This window comes from Fulmarus glacialis, unplaced genomic scaffold (genome assembly GCF_000690835.1).
Source record: "Fulmarus glacialis isolate BGI_N327 unplaced genomic scaffold, ASM69083v1 scaffold27680, whole genome shotgun sequence".
In the NCBI taxonomy this organism is placed as follows: Eukaryota; Metazoa; Chordata; class Aves; order Procellariiformes; family Procellariidae; genus Fulmarus; species Fulmarus glacialis.
In genome coordinates, this window is record NW_009190006.1 from 2,714 (window position 1) to 17,310 (window position 14,597).

At 36.7% G+C, this 14,597-nt stretch overlaps 1 protein-coding gene across 1 annotated transcript; it reads right to left on the reverse strand.

Annotated features, from left to right (window-relative positions):
- Positions 1 to 549: 549 nt before the first annotated feature.
- RMDN1 (regulator of microtubule dynamics 1) lies at positions 550 to 14,214 on the reverse strand (the record flags this gene model as incomplete). The annotated part of the gene is made up of 9 exons (XM_009584200.1): positions 550 to 744; positions 2,806 to 2,939; positions 4,241 to 4,271; positions 5,910 to 5,997; positions 8,054 to 8,109; positions 8,765 to 8,854; positions 9,532 to 9,691; positions 11,439 to 11,526; positions 14,103 to 14,214. Coding segments are annotated over 9 exons (798 nt in total), but the record flags the coding sequence as incomplete, so codon positions are not given.
- Positions 14,215 to 14,597: the final 383 nt, after the last annotated feature.

The window sequence follows — 14,597 nt, forward strand, 5'->3', positions numbered from 1 at the left end:
TCCAGAAAACATTGTGCAGCCACTAAATCCTCAGAATTCACAGCTGCTCAATGTGCAAATAAGTATTCATATTTCACAGAAAGCTTCTCACTGCATGTGCTGATATCACCCATAAAAGGATTTTCTTAGGTGTTCCCTACCTCACTTTTCTTTCTTTTTTAAACCATAGCACTTTTTGCAAAGTCAAACACTAGCATTTAAGTGTATGGAATTAAGATTGCTTGTGCAGCCTTAGTAAGAAATCTGTAGGAGCATCTAATAATGTGAACATACATTACTCTTGAAGGCTGTTGAACCCCACAAAAGGAGAGTGCTCTGGAAAAAATTGCAGGTTTATAATTATGTCATGGCCCTGTATTTCTTGTTTTTAAAGTTAAGCTAGTCATGTTTCTTATTATTCCTCATACATAATTTGTAGCTGAACAGTGTAAAAAACTTAATTAAAAACCTGCACAACCACTGTCTCAAGCCTTTCTCCTCCAATATATACTCTGCTTGTCCATGAAGCCCTTTACTCCCATGTAAGTAATAGTCAGGATCACACAATGAAACAGATCTTCTAGTTGGCAGTTTAATTGAAATGAGATGAAGATAGCAGGTTTAGGTTACACTTTTATTAACAACTTCAATAAACCAAAGTATTTGGCGTCTTTTTCCTATGCGGCTCAAACCTGAGGCACTGAATTCCCATTATCTTGTTTCCTGTTATATAGAATTAAGCAACTCCAAAGCTTCTTTCTGTACCTGAAAGAAAGAAATATACTCATAACAAAACAGTGCCAGGTAGTTACAGGCTCTTCTAGCAGAACTTACCATGCAAGCACCCAAACGTTTCACCACAGTTCTGTAAATTCAGAACCCTCCTAAGACTAGTCATTTTTCTTCTGTAGTTCAAGATGCTCAACACTTGAAACATGAATGGGAATAAAACCACTTAAGCCAGTGCCTTCAGTGTAATTCACTTACTGTATATAGTAAGTTTATTTGGGTTGAATACAGATGATTAGCTCTTGATTTGCTGTAATTCAATATTTGCATGTAGTAAGTTGTCCTATTTCTGACCATAACCAACCAAGCTAAGGTTTTCAGAACTCTGGCCAGTGGCTAAGGAAGTGTGAGAAGACTGTTTCTGAGACTGCCTTTGCCTAGGGATTCTGGGTAAAATCTAATAAAATCTGAATATGACCTCTAACATCTATATTAAAACAAACAAACAAACAAAACCAACCAACAAACTTCTGGCTGTGACAGAGCAAGCAGTGCAGGCAATGTAAGCCAGATACTGCAGATACTCACAGGTAAAAAATGTTCAGAAAACCTACTTATGCCTACCTCTGCCAAATGCAGAAACAAGAATTCCAATTTCTTTGCACAGGCCAGTTTCCTTCTTACTGGACTACCAAGTCTAGTTCCCAATGAATTTTGCCTTTTACACTTTTACCAAGAGAATGGAAAGAATACCACCTCTCTCAGTTCAGCAGCTCTGCACCCTTCTAGGAGATAAGGAAATAGATGTTTGTACCGGGAGGCCAAGCACAGCTGCAGCAGATAAGCAGTTTAACAACTTGGCTACTGCACAAAAATCACTACTGACTCCTTTTGCATGGTTTCTAAAGAAAGGCAAGCTCTTGTGATCACTTGTTTCACGTGTGCCTCCGGCCACTAATAACCGTCAGAAGACTTGACCAGTTTCATACACACCTGAGACCACTACTCCTTTAGGCTATTAAATTCCTATACATTTTGCAAAGCAGTGGAGGAACGGAACCCTTACTCATATTTCTACTGAAAGATGTTACTGAAGGAACTCACTTTTGGGAGAAACAGTTTGAACTTTACTAGAAAATCTACAGAGGGAAAAATGAGTAGTGTTTTTTCTGAGGTGTGAAGTGCAAAATCCTACCGAAGTATTTTTTACAATTAGGACATTTAGAATGTCACAACACATTTGGATGTAACAGTTAAAGCATGATCTCACACTGCAGCTTAAAGCTAAATGAATTAAGAGGTCAATCAACCATAAGAAAAATCAATTGGAAATCAGGCTTTGTTAGTCCTGATGCTAGCAGGATTGTTTATGAAAGATAACTGCAATTGCTGTGGTTTATACCGAATGCAGTATTAGGTCTGAACAAGTCTAATGGATTATTCTCCTGGAAGTACTCTGTATGTGTTTAGGTAGGAAGCAGATGCCCACCCATCCAAACCAGGATCCTTCTGAGCAGTTCAAAAGGGTAATTAAGTGCCTCAAGTCACCTAGCATTGGAGATTTGCTGTCAAAGATACGTTACTTACATTTGTCTCAATTCAGATAGTCTGAATCTCTCCCTAGGGGCCTGGAAAGGACTGCAATGTTAAGTTTTATGGATCTAGCAAGTTTTTGATACATCCATGCTTTTTTCTTCCTCCTGTTCATGTGGTTTTTAGCTGTTCCAAAATACAATTTCTACCTTTCCAGTTTTAGGCATATGAAAAGTGAATCTCTGCTTACATAGACATAGGTTAGCTCAGATGCCTGCCTTAACTTCAACAAGACAGTTAAGGGTGGGTTGTTGTTAGCACTACAAAAACATCATGAAGAAGAAAGCATAACAGTTCTTTATTATAAACAGAATATTTCCAACCATTGCATTCAGAGGCATTTACCGACATACTAGAATTTTTTAGTGTCTGGATGTGATCCTGGAATATAGGTGCTAAACTACAATTTACTCTGAGTTAACTTTATAAAACCTTCCACTGCTATGATGTCACACATGCTGGTTACACTATATAACTGTACTATTACAGTTCTTAACTTCCTACCTGTTTGTCCTCTTCTGTATGTGCAGGATACTCCTTTGCTTTGCTTAACCACAGAAGAGCCATCTTTTTATTGTTTAACTTCAAGTATGTCTTCCCCAGAAAGAGCAAATTTTTGCTGTAGAAATTTGGGTCAGCTGTATAGAGAGAGGAGAAGAACTTTAAATGAGAATGAGGAGCATACTATCAAAGCCATGATATAGTGTCAACTCCTTTAAATACTTATTTCGGAAAAGATGAGTAGTAGTTTGGCTTTGGAAGCCAATGTAAAATTTTTACGTGCTAGATTTTGGACTCTCATTAGTTACATTACCTAACAGCCTGTTAGTTAATATACTAAATGAAACTAGATTCCTCACAAAGAGCAAAGCAGTGAGCTTAATGCATTACAGCTTTGCTTTGTAGATTCCGTGCTTTTCTGGACCTAGTAGGTGCAACAGGCAATGCAACCAGCTTAGCAAGTATAGGCAAGGAAATAAAGGGCACATTTCCGAGCTTCAGACCACACACATACAGATACTAGCTTAGCTTTTGCTACACAGGAAGAAAACTTGAAACTGTTTGTACCTGCATTTAACTTTTTTTTAAGGAGAGTTTTAAGAAGTTGCTTTTATAAAGCATGCTTTGGCTATCATTATTAAAAGACTAGTGCTGCCTGCTGTTCATACTTATAGCACAAGCCTTCTCTGCTGCTGGATCTAAGATCAGGATTCAAAACATATGGAGGTGTTTTGCAGGCAAATTTTGAGATTAAGTCCACCATTCCAGTTCACAGCTGCATTACTTGACAAGCAGGGGAAGATACACAATGAACTTTTCCTTTAAACTTCACTGATACAACTATATATACATATGTTTCATAGAACACTGTCTTTCCTTGTCTTCCTTTCTCTTTCAGCTAGTCAGTTTTGCTTATGGCTGCACTCTTGGAGAAATAATAGGTCCATATTTTCTTTTACGTGTGGACAGTTTTACTGCCAGTTAGATTGGCACTCTGATCCAAATAGCTTCTGAAATAATAAAGAAGCATGCTTTCTCTGTTGTTCTATTTAGAATACAGCAGACTTCTGAACCTTAAGGAAATGTAGAAAAAGTGACATAAAATTCCCTTTTCTGCTTGCTTCTTCCCCCTGCATTCCAGTTGAATGCCTTGGGGAAGAGTACTTTGTTACTAATGAAGGTACAAATTTCACTTTAATACTTACTCTGAAAAAACCCTCATGTAACACTCTAAGTGACGATAGTAAGCATGTGACATACTTTGAGTATCTCTGATGAAACATTCCAATGTAACAGTCTAGTGTGTTGACTAGCACAACAGGCTGATATGTTTATCAGCAGATCATACGCTATTAAGGTAATACCAAACGCTAGAGGTTTATTGCAAGTCATCATTCACAAAAGATACTATTCTGTCCAAAAAAGCTAGAAGTATTACCTTCTTCTGCCAGGTGGAAATAATGAAGAGCCTGCAAAAGATAAGGTTGTCTTCCTTAAAACGGAGAATAAACTGAACACAGTAGTCAAACTAAAGCCTTATGCGCATGCTTAACATAGCCAAAGAAGGACTTCCTATCCATGATCTTATTTTTATTAATTCAGCATGCTACTGATGGTTCTCATTCAATGTACAATCAGATTGGACATCATCTCAACAGAACTAGTACTCATCCAACTATTCCCCTGCCACTTCCTCCATAAGTACAGTACCTCGTATTTGTCCCTAGCAAATTGGATTGTGTTTTTCTCGTCTTCAACTTGTCAAGATAATTCTGAATTTTATTTCTACCATCCAGCATATCTGCAGTTTCCCCCAGCCAGTTCTCATGTATAAATTTAATAGATGAAATAAATCTTACGATTCAGGTCATTAATGTTGACAAATACTTCAGGGAGAACTGATTCTTACAGAGCACCAGTAGTATCCTCTTACTTGAGAATAAACCTTTATGAAATCCGCACACATTTTTCAACTAGTTTCCCATCCTGCACATCAGAAATTTCAGTCCATTCCTACCTCTTCCTGAGGTTACTAGCAGGGGGGAAAATACTGTCAGAGAGCTTAAAGTGTGGACGTATCTACAATACAGATTTTGTACTGAAACTGCAGAAGTCTTACCAGTATGGCTCAACTACAGGTTCTGGGACAAGTTTGCTTCTTCAGCCACTTTAAGTGCTACAGAACTCAATCCTGGACTGGCACAATTCTGCAGTATTCGAAATCCTGGCTGACACTTTGTATTCTTCAGAGAGTGATTTTCAGCAAAACTTAAAAGCTTGACATTCCATTAAAAAGTTTTATTTCTTTTTCAATCAGAGCTTAAATTGCTTTCTATGTAACAGCAAGCGGCCTTCTACAATTACTTTCTAGTGACTCCTGCCCCCCTCACCTTAAAAGAACAAAACATAGTGGGGCAGTTACTGGTTGATCTAAACAAAGATTTTAACAGCTGCAGCAAACTTTCCTATTACCAATTTAATTTTCAAATTTCTATATATGTACAAGTGTTTAAATAAGATGCATACTGTGTTGGACATCCTAGAAGATACACATCTGGACAGTATGTTTTAGGTTGTATGACAGCAAGAATTTTCATAACAAAGATGAACAAAAATACTTTCAACTGAAAAAAAGCACACCATATGTAGCCAGGAGATGAGAAGCTATTTCTTTGTGGTAAGTAACAAAGCAAGCTCTTGCTTTTTGCATTTAGTATAAGGGAAAAATTCTAATACTCCCATCAAATAAGTACATGGTATAACACCACCATATAAGTCATTAGCACTAGAACTAATACAGTTAGTTATCTGCAATAGATCATAATAGTAAATACAAAGTAAGTTACGTATAGCTTGTTATTTTCTGCTGCACAAACTACATGAAGTAACTTTCACTATTCTGTGTGTGCTACAGCTGAAAAAGATTTTTATGTTTTTAGATATCCCTCACTCTCCTGTTATATTCCTATTTTATTAATGACAGTTGTAAACTCACAAGTCCATGCTTATTCCATAAGCAGAGGTCAGCTTTGTCAGAAAAATTAGTGAAAGTGTATCAGCAGCTTTGTGGGAGGAATAATAGTCTGTGAAACATTTTCATATTGTACCTCTTGAAATGTGGAGGTTGGTGGTGTGGCAAATAGCGTTGCAGCTATTTTTCTTTGGTACCATGGCATTTCAGCAAAGGAGTAACACCTGGAGCAAAAGGAAACATCTGTATATAGCCTTCACATTTTTCTCTTGTTTTTGAGTAACATTCTCATGTCTTGGACATCATAATTGTTGTTTCCAAGAGTCACAACAACTCCAGCCACACTGCAAGTTCTATAAGCAAGTTCTTATAACTGTACAACAAAATAGCAAGATGTTTGAAGTTGCTGCATAGCTCTGCTAAAGAAGTTTTGGTGTATGTTTTACTGGAAACTGCTATTATATTAGACAAAACTGGAGACAGTTATTAACTATGAGACAGCTTTTGAGCTTGAATGACTTAAACGATTTATGTGTATTTGATATTGTTCTAATATATTTGCAAAAACAGGGCACAACTGAGTAATGTCATTGCCTTACCTCAACACTACCTTGTTTTTCTCAATTATTAATATGAAGCAGATCTGCAGTACATTCCTGAAAGACTCTGATCTATAAGAATGAAAATAAACCCAAGAATCAAACTACTGTGTTCTAGCCTAGGCCATTCTACGCAGGTTTCCCATCTACTAAACAACAAAGGTAATCAGTCACCTATCTTAGAGATGCTGAAAGGATTAAACATTTGCTAAGTATTTCAAGTACATAGAACATTCCAGGTGTAAACGTTAAACAACGCTATTCACTTTATTACCCTCCCACAATGAGTATAAAAATATTATTCACTGTGTAAAATAGAGCACTCTAGAGGAGGTGAAAAATTAATAAATGCAAATACAGAAGTGTTCGGAGGGGGGCAAGGCATAGAATTTTGCCATCAGATGTGCCGTATCAGAAATGTCAATAAGAGGTTCAATCCAGGATAGACTAGAAAGGAGAAAAATACTCAAGAATTGGCTAATACCAAATCCCAGTTTCAAACGAAGACGCTCTGGGATTCAATGATGTGTATATTCAAATATACAATATGGGGATATTTTAGTGCCAAAAGCAATAATTATCTCACATTTCTGATCATCTTTTCTAATTTTCCTTGGGAACAACGTCTTAAGTACTTTCCAGAACAGGCTTCCTATCTCAAAACATCTTGAGGCTCATTCAGCATATGCTTCTGTTTAGAAATTTGGACTACTGCAGTTGTTGGGTCATGTGGGAATGAGTGGTGGATGCTGAAAAACCGAAGTAAGTTTGTAAACTAATAAAAAACTCCAGAGCAGTAGATTGTAGTTTACTCTGACACTCAAGAGTCCAGAAAAAAACACAGAGAGGGTGGCTGTTTTTTTTTTTTAAAGCTACAAATACATAGGCTTTATTTATTTTCAATCTCTCAATTTTACAGTAGAGATTTCCTGTAAAACAATGTAGCAGCTTTGGACTCTTTCAGAAAAAAAAACAGAAATGCTGTCTGGAGTCTCTCACTAACACATAAAAAATACTGCTTTCAACCACACCGCTTCCACAGAAGGCGCTGGTTAGTATGGGAAGTTGTATTTCCAGTCCCTTTGCCTGCTATGTAACAGTAATTCTTAGTACCAATTTCACTGAGCAGTAAATTCAGTTTCAGAGATTTTCATTAATGTATATGCATTTATAAGCTCCCTTTACTTAAATATAACTTTTAAAATACAGTATCATGACAGATAATAATGGAAGTATTTTAGGAACACATTTCACTTTTGATAGCTTTTCACTATACACAGACTGTATTAAGTTGCAGCCATCACTGAAATTCAGTGTAAATTCAGTGTTGAGTTTTGTCTCCATTCACACCAGTAGAACAAAACGAGTAGTACTCGCAATCTCTGATATATGCTATGGAAACATACTTACATCTGCAAAATGAGTTTTTAATAGTTCCATACAGTAAAGCAAATAAATTGAATGAACAATTACTTTTCATCTTTTTGAACTGCGTAAGAATTAACAGCCTGACTTTTTCAAGGCATGACGTCCGATACCCATTCAATAGGTTTGCATGTTTGCATCAACTAATTACAAGCCACTGAATTATTCCAAGCATTTCTTCAATTCATATAAGACATTTTATATTCTGGCATTTTTCTTTGCCACATGACAACTTTTTTTTGATAATATGCCTTACCAAATGCCTATAAGATGAATTGTTGTAGCATCTTTTGGATTCAGTTCAATGGCTCTCTAGTGAGGGGGGGGAAAAACACAAGATGTAAAAAGTTATTCTGCCACATTTGGATTAAAATACATTTTAAAAAGTAGACTTGTTATCCTACTGTTAATTAAACCCGATCAAGTGCATAGAATTTCAAGGCGATAACGGTATTTATTCAGTACACAACTAAGTCGGTTCACCTCCAAAAAACTGAAGACACTGACAGATTTCTAAGCACTTCTGTTTAGTAGGTCATTAAGAGTTACATATGAGACTTGGTGTGTTCAGATTTTGATATAATTTCTGGTGATATAAAGTTAGCAGTCCTTTATCTTACCCAGTGTTTGTCCTTCACTGCTACACAATCCACAGTTAAAAGGATGGCCACACATCCATTTCTCAATAGCACAGTTACATTTTATCTAGTCCTAAGAGATGTCAAAAGCACTTCAGCTATTTCAAGACTTCCTTCTATAGGGACTTAGTTTACTGACGGAGATAATTTGTACTCCTTGTTGCTGGGGCATTCGGAACTGTCACAATAACCCAAAAAACAAAGTGTCATCAGGAGATTTGAACAGAAGTACACTTGCAAATTTTCGCCAAAAAATAGTTCACAGCTGTCACACAATCTACATACTGGACGCATTAATGCTGTCGTATGCAAAAACCTGTTTACATTACCTGAAAGTGCTCTTTGATAACAATGGCATTTCCAATTTTAGTCTTGATTCCTTCAAAATCTCCCACATCACTGAGGCAAATTCCATACCACTGTAATTCAAAGAACAAAAACAAACCATTTAATACAGCACTATAGCTATTAATAGTAAATTTAAAAAACAAACAAACAAACAGAACAACGGCCACCACCACTAACGACAACAAGCAAGAGGTATTTGTTATGAACATCTCAGGCAGCATCAGAGCAACCTGCTGGTCTGCATGCGTAAGAGAATCAATGTCCTCTTCTTATCCAACATGCCAACACAACTGACTATACTTTGTTACCTCTCTGTCTGTGAGAGAAGCAGCACAAAAAAAAAGAGCAGAACAAAGCGAGAGCCTGAAGTATTTCCAGTGAAACTCTCCAGAGCTACTATTGTGCACAGAAACAGCACGCTGAATGTGGGGTGTGTACAACATTTTTAAGGCTACATGAGAGAAGGATGAGCTGATTACATCAGCTGTAATCAACCTGATCAGTCACCTCTTTCCATGGTCCTGCATATCTAACCAGTTCCTGTTTCCTGCATACAGGAATTCTGGCTGCAAGTGTCTGAACTCCGATCTTCCAAAAAAGTTAGGGAGAATTAGAAGTCTCACTCATTCTCAACTGGAAAGTTAAATTATGCTGCAGTTTGCTGAAGCAGCATGACGACGTTTGTTCCAGTTTCTACTGGCAGAAATCAAAGAACAAGACTTTAGTTAAGTTTCTGTGCTTGGCTCACCTTGTGCGCTGCAAAATTTGATTCATTTTTTTCAAGTGCCTTTTTTGCATATTCAAGGGCTTCATACGCCAGTTGTCTTTTCTCCTCTGCAGAAGTACTACTAAGCTGAGCTAGATCTCGTGATGCCCGTGCCAGCCGCCATAACAACTCTGCGTCATCACTAGGTATGAACAGAAACACTAACATGTTAAAGCAATAATGGAAACAAAGCAAGCAAAGGTCTTAAACCAGTCTTTCAATATGTATCTCAAGTGGGCGATAAGACAACAGCATATCGTCTGTCATTTTATACAACCCCAAGGTAACAAACAACAAATGAAAGCCCTCCATTATAGACTGTCTGACAATACCTTTGTTCTGCCATTCTGGTCTGTGAAGCAAACATATCTGTAGGAAAGGACTTTGTTTTCTCAAAAAAGATGCAGATTTAAAAAACCCAACAGTACCACACCAGAAGGAAAACAAGGACTACTTTGTCCTTAGCTAGATGGTATTTTTTGCAGCATTCCACTGATATGATATTAAAGTTTACTAGGAAAGTTTAAAATATTGTGCATCTTTTTCCCTATAATTGTACCTAAATAATGAAACTCTTCCTAGAGCAACAGTGAAAAAAACATAGATTAGCACACCACCATGACATAAAGCTGTACATTTATATATATTTATTTCTATCACTGTATCAAATGGTGTATGGTATGTTATAGCCAAAGATAAGGGATTTTAAGTTTTATTATTTTATTAACATATTGTTTTGAAACACTACTTGCACTTTACTATACTTTTACCTAACCACCATTTTAATTTTGGCTTACTATTTTAATAGAGTCTTTAATTTAAGTTTAGAAAGTGTTTCAGAAGTTCTGGCTATCTGGCTATAAAACTCCCCCTCCAACAGGAATACTGAAGTCAAAACTACCAGAAACCAAATATTAAAACGCATACACAAGTTATTGCTAAACTCACAGTATCAGTAAGAGCCAGTTTTCTTACCTGGAGTAAAACTGAGTCACTGCTCACAGCGCAGCAGTCCTGCTCTAATTAACACAGTAACACAGAACTAGCAGACTCATTTTTCAGCCAAGACACAAAAATGTTAAGTACTGCTACTGGAATCATTACTCCTCACAGAATAATTAGTATTGTTATACACCTAGTAGCAAGCTTATGACATGGTGTCCCTTACAGGCTAGGACCTTCATTTAACTTCCGGGCTTTACACTGGCGCCCCTGGCAAGAACGAGGGGAGCGGGGAAAGAAGAAAGAACTGAAAACTACTGAAAACAACTGAACAGCTGATTTCCTCCAGAAATGTTCTAGGAGTGAGATGCCTTGTCTCCTCCAAAGCAATGGACTCTTCAGTTTGCAATGCATTTTGTGCTTTTCGCTTAAACAGCTTGTCCCGGTTTGCTTATCAGTAATGTTTTGTGGAGTTAAGACATAACTACATGAGTAAGGAGCTTTTTTGTTCAGACTCAAATCCTAATATGAGACAAATGAAAACAGAAAAAACAGCTGGACAGCAATGAAAAAGAAATGAAACAGTGACTCTCAAAAATTTTCAATACCCAAATTCTAGGTACTTTGATCATTTAGTAATGTGTAGACACATTATGAGTTTTTGCATTATATTTTAAAGGATTCTTAGGGTAACAAAATAAACAAGCAAAAAACCCTCCTTTGCAGGACTGAAAAACTTGAGTGTTAACCCCCACCTTCTACAGCTACCAGTCCTTTCTTCGTTCATTTTTCCATCAGGAGGAAAAAGATCAAGAGTCCTTCTTTGCTAATTACATAAGGCTGAAAGCAAGGTTCTCCAGCATACCACAATGAGAACATTAGTTGAAAAACCGATACAGAAGAGCACAGAAAAAAAGTCACATTAATGTCTCAATGCAATCAAGTACCTATTTTTATGCTGAACCAGCAACCGATACAGCTTTTCAGTTTCTCCACTCCCATACAGGTAGTCTGCTTGCTCTATAACTTCTTCCACTTAAGAAGGAATTAAAATTGCGGAAACAGAAGAACAAATTACATGTAATTAGGACATCATAGCATAAACAAAAAATTTTAGAGCAAGACAACCTAGCTGAAACACAAAGAACAAATGATATAGTTCCTTTTTAGGCCATCATTCCAAACAACTTACACCAGGATTACATAAGCTACATTTGCAATGAACAACTAGGAAGAGAAACAGTGCTGAATACTCTCTCATGGAACTACAAAACGGCTTTCAGCAACAGAGCTTCCGATGCAAAAAAGTACGAAAAATATGACCAGGAGGGCAAGTGCAGTAGAGAGCTGAGAGTAACAAAACCCCTTCATTAGTATACGTACAGACTTTAAATTGAATAATAAAAATAATTAAAAAAAAAAAATTTCTTCATTCTCAATATGGTCCCATAGTTTTGCCAAAATATGACTGCAGATTGGGTGGGTCCCATTATCTTACTCAACAAGCCAAATGAAACATTGCTCAAAGGTTTTCTGACTTTAGTCCTTAAGATTTTCACAAACACGACTCCAAAAAATACAGTTCATCTACTGAGACCTCTACGTGTTTAAGACACTAAAAGCAAAAATAATTTGAAAAATCAGAATTGGCTTTCTAGAGTATCAATTTATGAACTAAGTACCCATTGTTCTTATGATGCTTGAATTCTTTTTCTAGAGAATACTTTAAAATGCAACAGAAATGGGGAAGTACGATTTCCACAACTGACTGAATGTAATAGTACATAAAACAGCATTCCAGAAACAGAAATATCAAACACCACAAAATACAGGATTCTAGTATGAGAACAGATGAAATTAGCAGGAAAAATACCCAAGGGGAAGAAGGTAGATAATTCTATTGAAGTATATAACTGTACAGGAGAAGAACAAACTCCGAGTTTACTCTTCTGCCAACATCAAAACATGGAAAAATTATCTTTTACGTCAAAAACCTTGTCTAATTTCTCACAGAACTTTCAGCTATGCTTATCTTCTCTTTGGTGTTACTCCTGGGTCCGTGATTAAACTTCTAAATCAAAACATAAGCTCTACCCCCCCGCCTTGTAAAAATTAATCGTGTTTATAGGCTTCCTTTTTTCAAGTTATCTACTGAATATGGTCGTGATGTTTCACAGCAGCACACTTTTACTTATAGAAGAAAAAAACATTGAAGGCTACTAAACACGAAAGTCTCCTTTTCAGCTTAAAAAGATCCTAGAATATAAATCACTGAAGATTAGGAGAGCATTCTGGATAATTTTTAACTCTGCCATCTCTAAATGCCTTCTATCAACCATTTCAAAGATAAGATAAGATAACGGTCTACGTGAACTTTGGATTTTAGTGTCTAAGATTAGCTTCATGGTACATCTTCAGTATTATCTTCAGTGAACTGTTATGTTTGCTTGTTGAGACTCCCTGAACACTACTAACATATCTAATGACTAAATGCTCAGAACTCAAGCTTCTGAACACATTTCCCACCAGGTGTTTTAAGTAAATTATTAGACTTTTATTTCTTTAAGAGTATTTTTCAGGTATTTCTTTTTACTCGTACTTTTACCGTATCTACTACTTGTCTTGCATAGAAAACACACTAACATTGCTTTTCTTGGCAATGTAAATGCCAGATTCAAGCGAGAGCACTAAAAAAGACCAGAGGCAACTAAGTAATGTTATTTATGTTCCTCATGGGAAATTTTCTTATTTGTGTTCTGAGTAGCTATGTTAAATCTACTCACTGAACCTCCTATTACAGGAAATGAAACAGTTCCTTATCCATTCAAAAGTCTATTGTCTGAATTTTTATTTCTATATGCATAAACATCTAAGATGTTCCTCTCTTTGAGACACAGAGAATCAGGTTATCTGAACTGACTATTTAATCTACACAGTAAGCACTCATTTCAGTTAGGCTCATTCTCCATTCAGTTAGGCTTATTCTCAAAAGTCCTTAATTTACCATGTGATAGACAAGTTCTAAGTCTGCAACAATATCCCCTTTGAAGATAATGTTATTTTTCTTTCAGTAGTGAGACTCTCTTTATTCAGATCTTGAAAAGAACATTTTATCACTTGTTCTACTCATTTCTAGTAGGTAAAGCAAGGCTTTTTTTCCCCTTTTTCAGCGTGACAAAAATACAAGACAGTTCTCAGTTTTGTCTGAAATGCAATCTCAGTGCTGCTCGACTAGATTAAATGGGAATCGCACTGTGTTCATATTGAAAATCTGAACTAGATTTCTAGAAATTGATTAAGGCTTGGTCTGCCTTATCTTATATCTGAACCATATCTTTCCCAGTAAGTTTTTTAAAGCTTGGACAACACCCTGTGTGTGTGTTATATCCTAGACAGGATGAGCTACCAGATCTGCTTTCAGTGACACTTGAAAGAGTAACTTTTAAACTGCTACAAGGCTACCCTGAAGCATCCTGTCATGGAAACACACCGCGTGCAGTCTTAATGGAGAAAATCAAAAGCATTGCACCATTTTCCTATATAATCTGGCACTAAAAATTTTAAGTTTCACATTAGAATAACCTACGTACTTCAAAGTTTGGAAATATTACCTTTGAAGTTTGCATGAACCTCAGCAAAGCCAGAAATCAGCTTGTGAGCTTCATAAACCAAAAAGGACCCTGCTGAGAGCGCAAACCCCCTTTGAAGGCTTTTTCTAGGCACCTGCATGGGATCATAAGATGCGTATTAATAAACATTGTCACTCTGCGTTAAAAAAGTTTTTCTCATCTCTAGCACCAGTTATATTTCAGATTTTGATCGGAGAAAAGACTTTCAAAAGTTAAAAAAAACCTTCATAAGAAAAAAACACATCAAGATGGTATTTTCTTTTTAATTTTTTTCAACAGGGGCTCATAATTACGCTTTAAAATATGAACAGACCACTAGACGAAAAAAAAGCCATAAATACGGAGCACACACAAGAAGCAAAAAAAGCAAACTTGTGGTTTTCAAACGAGCACAGGGATCCCAGCTTTTGCAAAAATGAACCAGCCCTTCGCTACGTCCCGCCGTGCCGGAGTCTCCCCCCACCCGCCAGCTGCGAG